Source organism: Cnephaeus nilssonii, assembly GCF_951640355.1.
Source record: "Cnephaeus nilssonii genome assembly, chromosome: 11".
Classification (NCBI taxonomy): domain Eukaryota; kingdom Metazoa; phylum Chordata; class Mammalia; order Chiroptera; family Vespertilionidae; genus Cnephaeus; species Cnephaeus nilssonii.
In genome coordinates, this window is record NC_137082.1 from 86260107 (window position 1) to 86277727 (window position 17621).

The following is a 17621-nucleotide window of genomic DNA, read 5'->3' on the forward strand; positions in this document are numbered from 1 at the left end:
AAGAGAAGGCTAAGGGGCTTGTTTGGCTTTAGGAACCAAAACAGCCCCGATTGCCTGCCTCCTTTAGCGTTTATTGTCACAACAGCTTGAACTAAAATTAACCTCTGGATACAATCAGCAGGGTGAGCATCCTTGAGAAAGCACATGCTTCTACAAGGTCGGGTCTAAAGACTAAACATAGAGATTCCAGCAAAACCCCCCGGGGGATCAGACTTGTTTGGAAAAGTCAAGGTAGGGGCTGCCGCCTCCGACAAGGTCCCCGACCTTTCGGAGAATCCTCCTCACAGACTTTCCAGCCAAGTCCCGTGCTTCCCCACAACTAAGAACAATAATGAATTGCAGACTATGATAAGGAACCCATGTCCCCATAACAATAATAGATACATAAATAGAGAAAAATACGGGCTCTTGCTTATAATCGAATGCCGAGTGGCAAGTTGCTAATTCAGAAGAAGTGCTTGAATAGAAAAGTAATCACCCTGGTAAAGACTGATTCCATCCAGAACCATGAGTAGATGCTGACTCTAAGGGAAGCTGCTAAAGAACATGATATTTACCTGGTCCTGCTGTAGTCATCTCCCCACAGATTGCTTATTAGCTGAAAGTGGTGGAGCAGGGGTCAGAGTCGGGATGGGAGTGGAGGGTGGGCAGTTAGTTCCACCATGGAGAAACCTGACGGCACCTTCACCAGGTACCCAACATTCACATCCAAGTGACTGAGAGAGGTCTTGTGCCTCTGGAGGTGATGCCGTGAGAAGGACAGACATCTCTTCATGTTTTATCTCCGGCTGGAATGTATAACCTAAATTCAACATGAAGAAACAAAGACAAATCCAAAATAAGAAACATTCTATTAATTAAAAAAAGACTATAGTCTGCAAACATATGAATGGCTTAAAGATAAAGAAAGGCTCTGTAACTGTTTCGGCTTAAAACAGACTATAGAGACCGGCTGAGGAAAAGGTAGAGAAATGCTACATCAGTAACAACATTGGGTCAGTTGGCACTATTGCAATACAGATGAAGATTAGATAAAAATATTGAATGAATATGAAATGCACTGAAATTAATAACTGTATTATTCATGTTTACATTAGCTCTTAGGAAATATGCACTAAAATGAGCTAAGATGTGTACAACTTAATCTGAATAGAGAGATATAGATATATATTCTTTCTATCTATCAAGAAATAATAGTCTCTCAATATGTATTTATATAGGTTATAGGTAGCATTTATCACTTACTACACATAAAATCTATATATAATAGGTGATAATGCAATCTATAAATATATATAGAAAGGAAGACTATATATGTATAGTGAGATAGATAATGATAAAACATATAAAGTGTTAACAATGGGTATATCTGGATAAAGGGAATGTGGGTGTTCTTTGTATTACTCTCATTGTTAAAATTGTAGGTTTAAAATAATTTCTAAATACATTTTTAAGAAGTTCTTAACGATCATTTTTAAAGGTGAAAAGAATGCTATTGTCAGTAATAATGGTTCTCAAGATTTGGCAACTGGTGGGAAAATATGTGAAAGTGACATAAAATATGTGTTTCTGACATGAATATATTTATTTTCCCCAAATGAATGTGTGAGCAGTAATACCTGAAGGTGGTTAGGTTTCATGGAACAAATTCTGAAAAATGATCCCGAGACATAGGTGCCAGGCAGATCTAAGAAAGGTATCATTAGATATGTCAGCCACGTTTCCATATGATAACTTGCTATGGAAGTTCAGACTCGCAAAACTGTAATATGGGTGTTTAATGTATAGCTGTCCAAAGCTAGGTGGTACCTAAGAACATACATGGCATGTTAAGTTAACATAGTTACACTTGCAGTGCTAAAACTTTATTTATTTTAGATTGTAATAGCATGGCTATTTTCCATTTACCATTCACAATCCATACATGTTATATTTAGGTATATTTGCACAGATAAAATTAGGCACAAGTTCAAAATTTGCAAAGCTGGAATCTGAAGGATTTTCTTAACTCATTTTGTACCCAGACCTGATCTTATGCTAGACTATGGGTAGGCTTTAATAATTCTATTTGGTGTGAATATCATATGTTTTGTTGAAAATATATGATTTGATAACAGGGTACTACCACAGACCCAACCAGGGATCTTACATAAAACTCTGCATACCCACCATGTTAGCTGTCTAACATTTGAAAATTTCTGGATCTGAAAATACATCCGGACACAGTGTTTGCTTAAGTAAATGTAGACCTGTGCTGTCTAATTACTCTGACGCGGAAGTTACTTATCCTTGATTGAGTTAATAGTTATGAGAGAAAATGGAATACTAGAAAGTAAAATAGAAAATTAAATCCTACAATTGATATAAAGGACCCAGAATTGGGCAAGACCTTCAAATGCTGACTAAAGACAATGAGTGTGGTCAATTATCCATAGCCATGCTGCCAACTGGCGTGATAAGTGGAACCAAGATGTCCAAGTATTCTCGTGGTAGTTTCTCTTTTCCCTCCACAGTCATGAGCAAGACACAGGCAAAGCCACACTGGCACAGTGGAACTTTCTCCACACTAAGAATTTCGGTTAAGAACCCCATCTTTTCCTCCTATTACCCTAGTCGCTTATACTCCTTGACCAGTTTCTTCCACTGTAAAATGAAATAAGAAATGTAGATGAATATAAGTCCTCTTCTGAATATGAAAATGAGAAATAACTCCAAAATGTTACTACTGTGTGTGTTATGGTTTTATATTCTTATTTTGTATGGTTTTAAAGATACTACATGCTGCTATAATTTCCTCAAACCGTAAAAGATGCAATTCTGATTGTTTGGAGAAAGAGAACCCTCTTGTACTAATTCATTTCTCTTGTACACAGTGCAAGTTCCAGGGCCCGTAGAAAACCTGCAAGCTGTATCTACCTCACCTACCTCAATTCTTATTACCTGGGAACCCCCTGCCTATGCAAATGGCCCAGTTCAAGGTTACAGATTGTTCTGCACTGAGGTGTCTACTGGGAAGGAACAGGTAGGCGAGGGAATGGGTCCCACTTCTGCCACCTGTTGTTTTGGCTCTAGGGTTGGAGAAATGGGTGCTTGTAAGCTCCTGATGTCTAGTCCAGTGTCCGGCATATTAATTAGCTGATCAGTTTTAAAGTACCTGTTACTTGAAATGCTAAGCAATGTAATTGAATTCTGGGGCTAAGAGAGGCCAATGGGTAATGAGATGAATCAGAAAGGATACCAGTGTTTTGTGTGAGTATGTAGGTGCCCAGGCCAGTGGAACCACATTTGTATTAGCCCATCTGGTCCCAGGAAGCATTTGTAATTTCAGTCCTTACCCTAAGGGAGGATTTATCTTCTCGTCGATGACATCACCCAAGTTGCTGTTTTCATTCTTATCTATTTGATGGTGTGTCTGTCTTCTCCCCATATCAGACGGTCACCTGTCACTTTTTTTTTTTTCAGTCTACCTTACTCCAGAAGTCTACCTGCCTCCTTCTTACATTTCCCCCAATCTGTGGTTAGTACAGACATCTGAAAATGAGCCAGTTGGATTTCAGATAAAGTAAGAGTGACTGAGTCTTAGGGAGACTCACGAGACTCAGCAGTTCTCCTTTGTGACTGTATATGACTATTGATATTTTTCCATTGATTTTTAGAGAGAGTGGAAGGGAGAGAGAGAGAGACATTGATGTGAGAGAGACACATTGATTGGTTGCCTCCTGTACATACCCCGGCCAGGGCTGGGGAACCTGCAACCGAGGTACGTGCCCTGACCGGAATCAAACCCAGGACCCTTCAGTCCACGGGCCGACGCTCTATCCACTGAGCCAAACTGGCTAGGGCTTATGACTATTGGGATGTTTACTTCCAGATTCTCAACTTCATGTGGGAAAAGTTGTATAGGCAAGTATGTAGTTAAATGGGAAAGACAGAGAGGTGACCTTGGGACAGCCGAGTTCTTAGGTCATTGTGAAGTTTCCAAGCCTACTGTGGTCTTCCTGCTTCCCCATAAACTGTGTGATCGAGGTTTTTTCATTTAAAAACTGTTTTGCAGCAGTTTTATTCAGAAATAGTTCTAATTCCCAAGTCATGTTGTAAAATAAGAATCGCTAAGAGCCCCTCCTATGTAATCATTCATTCCACGTTTTGTGCTTGCCCTTTAGCTCTTAGTTTCATCTTCCTATTCTATCCACTTCTCTACATATTTTAGCTCTTCAATAATGCATATCACCAATCCATTTAAATAAATCCCAAAATGATGTTAGCCAAGATAGATGTGAGTGAGAGGATCCTAGCAGAGAGCTAAATAATGGGTCTTCTGGAGCAAACTGGCTGTGATTGCTCAGTGACCTTGACCTTCAGCACCTCATTTCTGCAGCTATGAAGGGCTGAAAGCAGCACCCAGCCTGCCTCACAGCATTCAGGCAGACACAAACGGCGGCAAACTCTCTGTCAGTTTCAAGAGACAGGAGTCTGTTTCCGCTAGGGAAGAAGGAAGTCTACTGTTTCCTGGGGAGCCATCCACTTAGGGTGCAGGAGCAGCGCTCTGTTCCCCTGAATGTAATAGCTGCCTCCTGCCTGTCAGGGTCTCAGTGTGGCCACTCTATTCAATACATTAGGTGGTGTTCAACAGATTGGAACTTAATGACTGTAAAAACAGCACGGTGCTGTTTTAACCAGGAGTCTGCAGAGAGGTCTGGACTTCAGTGGGAGAGTGAGTGTCACCAGCAGATTTTACAACAATTCATTTTAAGGCCGGAGTGTAGTTTCGAGAGAAGAAGTCTAATATTCAATTTACTGACTAAACAGAATGGCTGCCATTTCGGCTTCCGTGCGCCTCCTGAATAACAGTTGTTTTATGTCTCCAGAATATAGAGGTTGATGGACTGTCTTATAAGCTGGAAGGCCTGAAAAAATTCACAGAATATAGTCTTCGATTCCTAGCTTATAATCGCTATGGGCCAGGAGTCTCTACTGACGACGTAACGGTGGTTACGCTTTCTGATGGTAAGTTATAGCCAGTAACACTTGACTCACATATTTGTCATGTCACTGTTTTATGTCACTATTTTATGTCATATTTCATGTCATGTTTACACATATTTGATGTCACTTTCACACTATAATCAAATAATATGGTGTCTATGTCAGAGATTTCATTTTCAAGGTTTCTCAACTAAAACTTGATGGGATATATTAGCATACATTAGAATTTTAGCTACTTCACTCAAACTTTTACAGTCAAATTTAAACTTTCATAAGTCAGGATGTCCTCATAGGTAATCTTCAAATGTGACTACTGCCTAGGAGCTCAAAATGATTTTTTTGCATTTTTCTCTATTTCTTTTACCACAAACACATTTGTACATGTATTTGGACTATACACATTGGCATGTTGCTTTTATTTCTCATTCTTAAAAAGGGTAGATGATCACAATTTTAATTGATGGAAATTCTACATATGTGCCTTCATTTGAAAGTATAGCATAAGGATTTAGGCCAAATAATCCAATATTGAAAGTATTACAGCTGCATATAAAACATATACACTTAATTGTCCCATGCTAACAAATGAAAGATTACACATACCTTTTTAAATATAATAAAAGAGAGGAAGAAAACTTCATAAAGAGGATAGACTGGACAAAACAGTAGTAGAGTAAAATATAAGTATAAGAAATGGATAATAATGAAATGGGAAAGTAAATAAAAGTTAAAATAAAGGATAGCAGAGTATAGGATGTGGGATCAGTGAAAATTCAGGCAGGTGTAGAAATGCAGAGATGTGACCTCCATGAATATTAAAAAGGCAACAAGCTATTTCTTTTCAGCACTGGTTTCCATGTTGGTGCATGTAATTCTATAAATTATTAATCTTTGAATTTCAAAAAAAATGACTTTAGCTTGTGATTCCTTGACCAATCCACCATTCTTTAATCTGGGAAAGTATCTGGGCCTACATTTCACACAACATCAGTGGGATGAGGAAGGGCATCCATGTTATTAAGGGTAGTGCAACAATGACACATGAGTAAAACTCATTTGCAATTTCCATTTTTTTTAAAAAGTTCTATGTGTGACACCTCTTCATTTTTAATGTAATTCTTATGCCCATCCAAATGATTCTGTTATTGAACACAGAACAGAATATTTGTTGGCAGAATAAATTACTTCACAACTTGTAATTATAAAAATAAAAGAAAAACAAATGAAAATGAATATTTTGCATAATTTATGTAGATTTCATTCACACTCTGAACTGTAAGACTGTGGCCTTATTTTCCACTTAGGTTTGAAATGTCATAGTGAAAAAGATAGATTATCACTCATTAGTCCAAGAATTATCACTTAGAAATGTTAATGATAATGGAAATGTAGAAATTTGGGAGTTAGAAAATGCCTGTCACTATATCAAAGGATTTCATGATCCTTACTCAACAAGCATCACTGTGCAAGGGACCCCAATTTTTCTCTCTCAGATACATTTGACAGGAGAAAACAGGAACTTCATGACCCTCTTACGTGGGCTCCCTGAACATGTCTGCTTCATGTATAGTCAAGTCATGTTTCCATCGAAAACCCTGCACTTTTGGTTTCCATTCCCTACCACCCAGTCCCCTTCTCCCCACTTCGGCGTGACATCTTCTCCTCTATGGAGCTGTGCATGGTGAGGTCATGCATCATATAGATATGTATTTAATCGCATTTAGTAGTCACCTACTTCCCAGTCCCAGGCAAGCCCATTTTCTCCTTGACTAAAAGGGAGATGTGAAAACTAAATGGGCTCATCCATGTGAACACCTAAAACAGGAGCATGACATATATCTAAGTATTTACTAAATGTAATCTATGCCAATGTGTGTGTCCCTTTCTCGATTAATAGCAAAAATTACTATAGAACAAATTCTCTACTTTCTTTCCTGACTAACAAAGGCAAGAATAGCCAGTGTGCTATCAATGGACAGTAAGAGAGATTTATATCGCCAAAAAAAATAGACAAAATGCATCAACACCATGGTATAAACCCACTTTTAGGACTTAGTGGCTTTTAATCCCCATTACAGAAAATAATATTGATACTTATCAAGTTGTAGTGGTTAAAAAAGAAGTGAATATAGGCATCCTTTCTCACATATGTTTGGCTTTCTGGAAATATTATTTTGAAACTTACATTAAAATGACATTTGAGGGTTATTACTACATATCAACTAACCAGTACCTAGAAAAAAATGTGTGGTAATTTTAAGTAAATTTCTCCTTACTCCAAAATTCATTCACCTATCATAAATCCATCTAGTGTTACTGAAATTATATTCTGAAGTTAATTGTGAAAAAGTGGGTGTAACATGATTAGTATATGACATGTAAATATTACACTATCATGTGGAATATAATCTTATTAGCCAAAGTAACCCCAATATATTTAATTAAATAAAAATAAAAATACAATACACCTACCAACTGGCTAAAATAACACAATACACCTACCAACTGGTTAAAATTTTAAAAATTAAAAATCCCCAATGTTGGTAAGGATATGAAGCACCTGGAACTTTGCTACATTCTTAGTAGGATTGTAAATTAGTACAACCATTTGGTCAAGTTTATATCTATCGAAGCTTAGCATGTTTCAACCCCCATTGGGGCTTGCACTTTGCCAGTATTTCTACTCCTTGGTATATAATGAAGGAAATGAGTGCAATTGTCCAGCTAAAGACATGTGCAAGAATATCAAGCAGCTTTAGTCTTATAGCCTCCAACTGGATATAGTCCAAATATTACTTGTCAGTAGAGTGGAAAATATAAAACAGAATAGTCATATACTATATTGTAATACTATGGAGTAATAAAAAATAACAACAGCCCTAGCCAGTTGGCTCAGTGGATAGAGCAATAGCCTGTAGATCGAAGGGTCCTGGGCTTGATTCCAGTCAAGGGTATGTACCTCGGTTACAGGCTCCTCCCCAACCCGGGCCCTGGTCAGGGCTCCTGCAGGAGGCAACCAATGGATGCAGTTCTCTCACATCAGTATTTCGCTCTGACTCTCCCTCTCTCTTCCACTCTCTCTAAAAATCAATGGAAAAATATCCTCAGATGAGGATTAAAAATAAAAAATAAATAACAACAACAAACAAACAACAGAAACAAAAACTATTGCTCCATGCAACAACATGAAAGAAACTGATAATGAGCAAAAGATGCAGCCTGGATAAAAAAGAACTCTGCTTTGATTTTCAGTAATCTCAAAAACAAGCTAAACTAATGATGGAGTTAGAAGTCAGAATAGTGGTATGACTGGGAAGAGATGCAAGTGAGCTTTCCAAGGGACTATAAATGTTCTATTTCTTGATCTCAGTGGTGTTTAAATGGGAACATACAGACAACTTTATCAAGTCATACATTCAAGACTTGTGCATTTTACTATACATATGCTATAACTTAATCAAATAATTGTAAGACAAAAGCTTATAAAACCCTGAATATGAAAAATATTTTTAAATATCTTACAACTTTTCTCCAACACCTATTGGCTGAGTGCGCCTGATGTGTTGGACTCCTGTTGATACTGGGGATGTAGTAGCAAAAGGGACAATTCTGGTCCCTGTGGGGTTTATATTCTATATTTTATAAGAAAACTATAATATGAACTGAAATTAAATAATAACATCTATTTTTTAAATTATGAAATATATTTTAAAGATACTTGTTGGTGTAACTCATAAAAAAACAAGTGTCCAGTGAACAATTTATCACAAACTACATTAGCTATAGCCTTTATCAAACACTAAGGCAAGTTCAAAATTAAAACAAAATAAGTGGTTACAATTCCCATCCTGTCCAGAAAGGCCCTGGAGCTAAGATTTAAGTAAGTACTCATTTGTTTATTTAATCATTATATTTGTTAGATGTCATATTAGAGGATATAATAATTAATAATACATATGTCATACCATTCTGCTGATTATATTTCAGAAGCTAAAATCAAAGTATAGCATAAATTAAATTTGGGGTAAAACCTAAGTAACCTAGTAAAACATAGATATTGTCCATGTTTAAGTAAAAGAAGAGGGAGCATGACAAAAAATTATTGAAAATGCTAAGAGCATTTCTTCCCTGTGAAATTCAACCTATTCATCCTGAAGAAGGAGAGGTACTCCTCATTTTACAGATTAATAGGTATTAAACATTTATTAACTGCTACTTCTATTTCTATGGTGGGACAGAGAGCTTTATTTTTTTATGATTCGCCTAAGACATCTAGAATAGTGGCTGACGCAGAACAGCCGTTCAGGGAATGGTTGTCTTTGAATTCCTCACATGCTAGAATGTTTGCTTTTTGCTATAGTAAATATTCATGATACGTGTTGTGGAGAAAACTGTGTATGTTCTTCCTTATTTCATGAATGGGGCAATCAAAGTGCCGGCAAGAGAAACAAAAATTCCCAGAAAATCCACAAAGAAAAATAAATGGTTCCTTTGTTAATAGAATCGACTCACCAGATGCCATTTGGTAACCTGCATCTGTGACAGAGGGGTTTAATCACGTACAGCTGAAAAAGCGGGCGGGGGGGTGTATGTCTTCTTTTCACCTTTTAAGAGATAATAAAGGTTGCATTAAAGGGATTGAGCAACACAAGTGACCATTAGAAGGACACGTTTCATCCTAAAACCATGCAGATGCTGAAATGCACAGTATCTTAAGCCTTTAAAGCCACTCTAGGAGACCTCCTGTGTGTTTGTATTGGTTTCCTGGGAAGGTTATCGCCAAAAAAGCTATAATTAAATGTCAGTGTTTGGTATCAGGGCAGGTGCTCTCTTGCCTAATAGTATTTGGGGCTCCCTAGATGGGTAACTGGCCCACCAAGTGAGTAGAAAGAAACAAATGCAGTGTGTGTGTTTTTTAAATCTCTCCAGGAGAATTTTAAAGTGCCACCCACCTGGATCAACCGACCTGCTTGTCAGTATGAACTGTGAGAAAGACCCCTTTCTGAGTGATACAGTTTCTCTTTCCTGACGCTGGCAGTAACCATCTCACCTTGTTTTATTCCTTTCAGTGCCAAGCGCCGCACCTCAGAATGTCTCCCTGGAAGTGGTGAATTCGAGGGTGAGTTGTTGAAATGTTCACTGTTTTGTTACCTGTAGACACACGACCTTTGCTCACTTATCCACTGTGCAGGGTGAATGGTGTCCCCAAGTAAAGAAATGTCCAGAAGGGTGCAGTGAGTGTCATTGTTCTCACATCTTCTTAGACCACACTTGAATTCACTATAGGGAGAATGTGCTTACTTTTACACTTAATTTTATAAGTGTTATAACCATGAAAGGCTATTCCATCAGGAAGAAAAAGTTCTATTTACTGATACTCCCCAGTATAGGACGTCATACTAGTATGCAAGCTGGAACAATTGAATATAGGAATGAATAAGACAATTGAAAGAGAGGGATAAAGAAAGTCTTTGTTTGCTGAAAGGTTAATTAGAATTGAATGCTTCATCATCATCTCTATCCTTCCATTATGTCTATAGACAATGATGGCATTCTTGAGGTCTGAAAAGGTTGTATTTATGAAGCAACATCACCCAATGGCCAATGTTTCCTGACATGGAAAGTGGATATAATTTTCAGAAGGGTTTAAGTTAGGCTAGTTATATCTGAAGAGAAGAACCTAATGCCAAAAATCAGTTTTCTAGAAACATCTTATTTCCAGTGTGTCTCAGGGTGGGGAAACCAGTCCAAACCCTATAGAAGAGAGAAGCAAACAAGGGTCGGTCAGACTGGACTCTGTCGTGACCTGGGTGTGTGCTCTCCGGTTGTGTTCACTGACCCTGGGCCCCAGAGCGGGATTGACCTCACGGGTCTCTAAGCTCTGGACACAGCAGGGGAATTCCGTGGGTCTTCGAGAAACTCATACTCGGGGGTTTAATCCTAGCTTTCTTTTTTAATATCTGTATGTGGTCTTAGAAAACTTCCCAAACTCATCAAATGTCAGTTTCTCTATTCATGTAATACGGGCAGTAACACCTTCCTTATTGGTTTATCACAAGGAAATAGTAATGTAACATATACAATAGGCCAACTTAATGTCAGTAGCGACTACTTCAATCAATGTACAAATCTTTGCCATATTTTGCAAAAATCTCTGATGCAGCCATATTCTGGTGACTTTGACCAGATTTTCCTCTCTCGTATGAATTTATCTTTTGCAGCTCGTGAGATGTCTCTAAAATTGTTAGCCTCTTATATTTTTAGGCAGCGTATTGGATAAGAAGTAGTGAGATAAATTTAAAATCAGAAGGGATGGAAATAAGTGAATCTAGGGAGAGAAAATAATCTAAAGGAAAATAACCAGGAAAAAAAACATCACCCTAGCAAAGACATTGTTTGCAGCAACAATAAATGTTTCACAGATGCACCACTCAGATTAAGAGATTGCCAAAGTAAAGTCAAAAAGATTTCTACAATTATTATAGGGTGTTATTGAATGAAATTTGGAAAGCATATTGTAATTCCTCTTTTTTGAATGACTCATTTGTATTAGCATTTTAATCCACCTCATATCTTTCTTCCAAGACACAACATAGAAATTGATATAAAGCTATTTCATATGTGCGCTTGTATTCCCTAAAAGTGTACTCAACTATGGGTGAATGTCTTGTTCTCAAATGTGAATGAGGCATTACTGAGTGACCCTGGATGATGGCTGTTATTTGAAAATGGACTTATTACTTTCCTGAACAGGGAATTCCTAGATTGCAAAACTGACTTTTTCTGTCTGTCTATCATCTATCTACCTACCTACCTACACACACACCAGCCCATACTCTTCTATAATATGCGATGCTTGCAGCATACAAACACTCCAGCTTCCATCCTCTTGTAATTGCCTGGGAACATTGCACTGCTAGGAAATGTAACTTGCTTGGAGCTTTGCAGAGTGAATACAGTTGGCCTAGATGCCAGAATGTCTCTTCCTTTCCTCTCCCTCCCTCTGTGATCTTATTTCCTAGCTTTTGAGAAATTATAAATTATTTTCTTGGATTGTTACCTAGAGAAAAGAAACTGGATGATGTAAACATGCTTTTATCATTCCCAATATCTTGATGAAGAGAAAGATAAAAACATTCTATTTTGATAGTCATCTTTTGTTTGAAACAATAGTTCTCAAATGCACTAATATTTACTCTTGACTAATACCATTTCAAGGAACATAATTTATTTAAAAAGAAACATTGTTGAATAAGTATTGTATTCTTTTAGACTAACAGAATTATGACTTTTATGTTATTCTTTTTACTTATAATTTTTATGTACTATAGAAGGAACAGTCATATTTTAAAATGTTACTCTGTATCAAATTTTAAGTTATATGTCCTAGCCAGTTTGGTCAGTGGAGTCCGCCTGTGGTTTGATTTCAATCAAGGGCACGTGCCCAGTTTGTGAACTCAATCCCCAGTAGAGGACGTGCAGGAGGCAGCCAATCAAAGATTCTCTCTCATCATTGATGTTTCTCTCTCTCCCTCTCCCTTCCTCTCTGAAATCATTAAATGTATATTTTAAAAAATTGCATTTATAAAACGTAATTGATCATTTTATAGATAAGCAATGAGGAAATTTGTTGGTGCTAATATTTTTGCACACAGATGGCTAGAACTGAAAAGTCACATTTATAAGTACATGCTAGGGATATGGCCACCTATAAGCCAGTTGAACCAAGAAATCATGATCCAGGGTATGTAAACAGAAAGTACCTTATGGATTTAGGAAAAATAACTAAAGGAAATTTTGTTACTCTTGTTCTTGAAAAGGGAGTGTAGTAGGTACCTTATAAAGCTGTGACCACAGGAAAGACTAGATCCCTTTCTGCAGGGTAAATGAGAACACAAATTTGGTTTTGAAGGAAGGACTTGAACTATAGGTACTAGTTTAGGTAATATAAGATGGCTATTTTTTGCACTAAAATTTTGCTTACGACAGCAAATATTTTTGTAAGAAAATAAAATAATGCTTTACAGTATAGACTTTAAAATGTCATTGCTTTATTAAGAAAACTTTCTATGGCCTGGCTGGCATAGCTCAGTGGTTAATGTTGACCTATGAACCAGGAGGTCACAGTTTGAATCCCTGTCAGGTCATATTCCCAGGTTGTGGGCTCGATCCCCAGTGTGGGGCGTGCAGGAAGCAGCCTATCAATGATTCTCTCTCACATTTTATATATAATGGTAGGTAATATATAAATATCTATATATATGTAGATAGATATTTATATATTACCTACCATTATATATACAATGGTATATATATATATATATATATATATATATATATATATATATATATACACACACACACACACACACACACACACATACATACATATATATATACTGTGTCTATCTATATCTATATCTACATATGTCTAATGCTATAAATATATATGTCTATCTATAAATATATATATGTATATATATATATATATATATATATATATATACTGTGTCTATCTATATCTGTATCTACATATGTCTAATGCTAAAGCCATGAATAGGTTTTGCCTCTATAGAGCTCACAGTTTATTAGGAAAACATGTGAGAGAAGATTTGTTTTATCTAGTCATACTTAACCTATTCTAACTCTTCAAAGTTGACATTATATCCTCATTGGTAAAATGAGAGAGTTGGAGAGATCACCTCTAAAATCTCTCGTGGCTCCAAACATCTGTAACTGTATTTTCACTTTTTCAGATTCTCAATCATTTTATCTTTATAGAGTTAGAGAAAATGGCACAAGCGTATTAGCTAAAATATACTGATCTTCACTGACAAGTTCAGATCATATAGTTTAGTGATCATATAATTCCCTTTATCGAGGTACTACCCAAAGGGAGTATTAACTGAACACTATAGGGTGATTGTAAGGAATAAAAATATTAAACCCAAATTTAAAAAACAACAACAACACACACACACACAAATACCACTGGGCATGGATTATCACACAGGTGTAGATTTTTTAAGTGCAGAATATTGGATTCCTCTCCTTATGTCACGGCACACCTCTCTATTGTTGAAATCCTTATCCTTGAGCATCAGAAGCATCCGTTTGGAAGTCATTGAGTTGCATTTCTGGAAGCTCTTTTACTACAATTAGATGGCGTGTATGCCCTCTTCTCTGCAACAGTAGATGTTGTGGGTGGTTTCTTGCTGCATCTCAAAGCATCTCACTCCCCTGGGTATCAGCAGGATTTGGCATCTTACCTAATAATAGACAAACATGTAAATTGACTGTACCTCCGCTATGCTACCAGCCAATCAGGAGTGATATGCAAATCAACCCAACAAAGATGGCAGTTAACTTGCATACACAGGCGCCAAGTGACAGGGGCAGGATGTGGCGTTCTGCCCCATCCCCGGTCTCTCAGGGCCTCTGGGCAGCGTGGGAAGGCAGGGTTGGAGCGGAAAGAGATGGCTCCCAGAGCGGAAAGAGTCGGCTCCCGGCGCAGAAAGAGGCAGCTCCGGGGCTTGAGCAGAAAGGGGCTGGGCCGGACTGGAAAGGCGGTGCCAGCAGCCAGGGAAAGGAAAGCCCATTCTAGCACGAATCTTCATGCATCGAGCTTGTAGTGCTTAAATAACTTGAAAATTAGTTTAGTGATCATATAATTCCCTTTATCCAGGTACTACCCAAAGGGAGAACTAAAACAACTATTCCAACTCCAGACACCAAACTGGTCATTTTGGCCCCCAATGTTTTAACGTATATATATACATTTTTAATGTTACAGAGGGAATCTAAGTGTTGTTTCCTGGGATAACTAACCTTGACTAATACCATGCTTCTGAAGATGGGGTGTGAAGGGGGGGATTTAGCGTGAGGTCTCTCTCTCCTGTCCTTGGGCGAATGATACTTCCCTTTTCAACAGAAGTGATAGCCAAGTGAACAGCTGAGTGAGTCATTTGCATTTGACCCCATCTGGTATACCTACCAATCCTTAGGTACTGAGAGCAAAAGTGTGAAAATGAAGAGAAGGGGAGAACAGGGAGGAAGGGAAAACCAAGAGGCGATGTGAATTACGATGTTAATTTGCAGGTGCTTTGTGGATTCCTGTCTGAAATTGGGGTTGTCTTCTCTTGGCTGTGCAGAGGACACGGGATTCACATTGCTCCCTGCTGCATATAACCTCCCTGAAAACACTTCTGCACACAGGTGTTCCGGAACCATCCTGTAAATGGCCATCTTCCTGTTTTATGTTATTCAGAGGCATGGGCCTCAGATAGCTCTGGGGGGGAAATCATAATTTGATTTCTTTCTGAGTCATCCTAAATCCTTTATAAAATACATTTTGGGACTGAGGTTTTTGGACCCAGAGCTCTGAGTCCTCCCCTCACAAATAGAGTGGGTTTCTGAAACGGATTTAGTGCAGAGCAAAAAGACACATGGGAGACCTGAGATGATTGGTTCCACTTAACAATAACTTAGAAACTGGCATTTGCTTACTGATGAACAATTTAAATACAATAATGTTTAGGCTCACAAATACTGGTATTTGTACTCAATCATAATACACAGAGATTTATGTTTGAACACGGTGTCTGGAGCAGTTATCCATCAATTCAGTTCAAGGAGGTGTAGATCTCTGATGTTTATCTTATTGATCCCTTTATTGATCCATTGTGTGACTGTTCCTTGAGCATAGCTAATGTCCTGGAAATTGTGACTGAAACAGTTTTGTGGAGGATGCAAAAGCAGGAGCATAATCATAAGGAAGGCAATGTTTTCTGATAGTTCTTACAGTGGGGTCTTCTGGTTTTGTCTAGAATTCTAGAATAAACTGAATATACATTTTTATATTATACTAGAGGCCCATTGCATGAAGATTTGTGCATTAGGCCTTCCTTCCCCTGGTTGCCGACACCAGTTTTCCTCAGGCAACTGGGACCCAGGCCTTCACTCTGGCTGCCACCTTCTGTCTTTGCTCCAGCCGGCGTCTTTGCTCTGGCCGGCCGGAGACTTTCAGTCTTCTCCACTCCGGCTGGAGTGCTGCTCCTGTAGCTCCCTCCGCCCCCACCCTCCCCCTCATAGCAGGCATCCCACCCCACCTGGCCACTCGGTGCATGCATATGCAAATTAACCCATCGTCTTTATTGGGTTAATTTGCATACTCACTCCTGATTGGCTGGTGGGCATCACAGAGGTATGGTCAATTTGCATGTTTCTCTTTTATTAGTGTAGATTAAAATCCAGACTACATTACATGTAGTAATTCATGAGACTTCCTCAAAAATAAAACTGTATTTGGTCTATAATTAGGATAGAACCATCTTAAGATATATGCCTTTCTACTTACATTTATAAAAATTGATCACTATTTTATTGTGGTAAAATAAGATAACATGTATGTAAAAGTTACCATTTAGACCATTTTTAAATGTACAGTCCAGTGACATGAGTATATTCACATTGTTTTGTGACATTCACCACCATCTATCTCCAGAACTTTTTATCTTCTCAAACTAAAATTCCCTATCCTTCACTGTTGAGCCCATCCCCTCCCGTTCTCCTGGCCCTGGCAGCCACACCATTCTTCTTTCTGCATTCTGACTTTATAAAAGCTAGAAAACGAATTCATGGACAAAAATTTTAATGCCTGTTCATTTGATCTTACTAGAAAAATGAAACACTTTTAAAGTTTTAGATCTTCACTCCCACAGGGAAATGAAGGATGCAATGAATCACGGTGGTCAAAAATATAGGCAGATGCTCTAATTGACTAGGAAAAAACACCTCACTTCCCATTATTGATAGTGCTTTCAGAATACTTTTGTTCCAAGATCCCCCATTTAGATTTTTTTTAAATCTACTAAAGCCAATTGTCATAGTTACTAACAAACAACCAAAACTGTATGCATGGGATTGTCCCAGAGTAACTCTGAAACATGATTTGGGTGATTAGCCTCAGTTTCAGATCCCAGCACAATTTAGACTAAGCTCCTCACCTAAAGTGATCTTTTGGTTTTGTTTTTTTAAGTTGCAATAAGTCAACAGTTCCCAACTTTTTCTTTTTTTTTTCCCCGGTAAAAACACAATGAATGGATAAGGATAAACTATGAATGGGAAGGATCTTAGGATAGCAAGAAAAAGTTGGATAACAAATTTTTAAATAATATAAATGCATCATGCCAAATACATTCTATAACTAAGTTGAATAGGAGAATACTCTGGAAATTTAAAATATTTGTCACACTATCATGCATATTCTTAGAGATGTTCTTCCTAAAGTCTCATGAGACTTTCCCAAGCAATGAAGTCCCCTGTTAGAGACACCAAAGTCTGTGAGAAGTACTTGATTTAATTATGCCATACCCAAATTATTTCTTTCTACAAAAGACTTTTACCTTAAATACTATTTTTAATATTTTTTTCAAACTTACTTAAGTCCATCATATACACTGAGTGGCCAGATTATTATTATCTCTGAACACATAATAATCTGGCCACTCCATATACTTCTCTTAAGTACCTAATTTATTTGATATCAAAGATACTATAACTTGTGCACCTGATCAGTTTTCCCCTTTGCACTGGCTAATAGAATGCTCAGGGCAAATAGGTGGTTGATCTCCAGC

At 37.7% G+C, this 17621-nt stretch overlaps 1 protein-coding gene across 1 annotated transcript in view; it reads left to right on the forward strand.

The window, feature by feature from the left end:
* The window catches only part of DCC (DCC netrin 1 receptor), a gene marked incomplete at both ends in the record, with an annotated part of 938651 nt that overhangs the window by 717564 nt on the left and 203466 nt on the right, over nt 1-17621 (forward strand). Inside the window, 3 exons of the mRNA XM_079784846.1 lie at nt 2874-3022; nt 4869-5007; nt 10056-10105. Of these exons, the coding sequence (XP_079640972.1) occupies nt 2874-3022; nt 4869-5007; nt 10056-10105 (338 nt within the window). The remainder of the gene's footprint in view (nt 1-2873; nt 3023-4868; nt 5008-10055; nt 10106-17621) is intronic.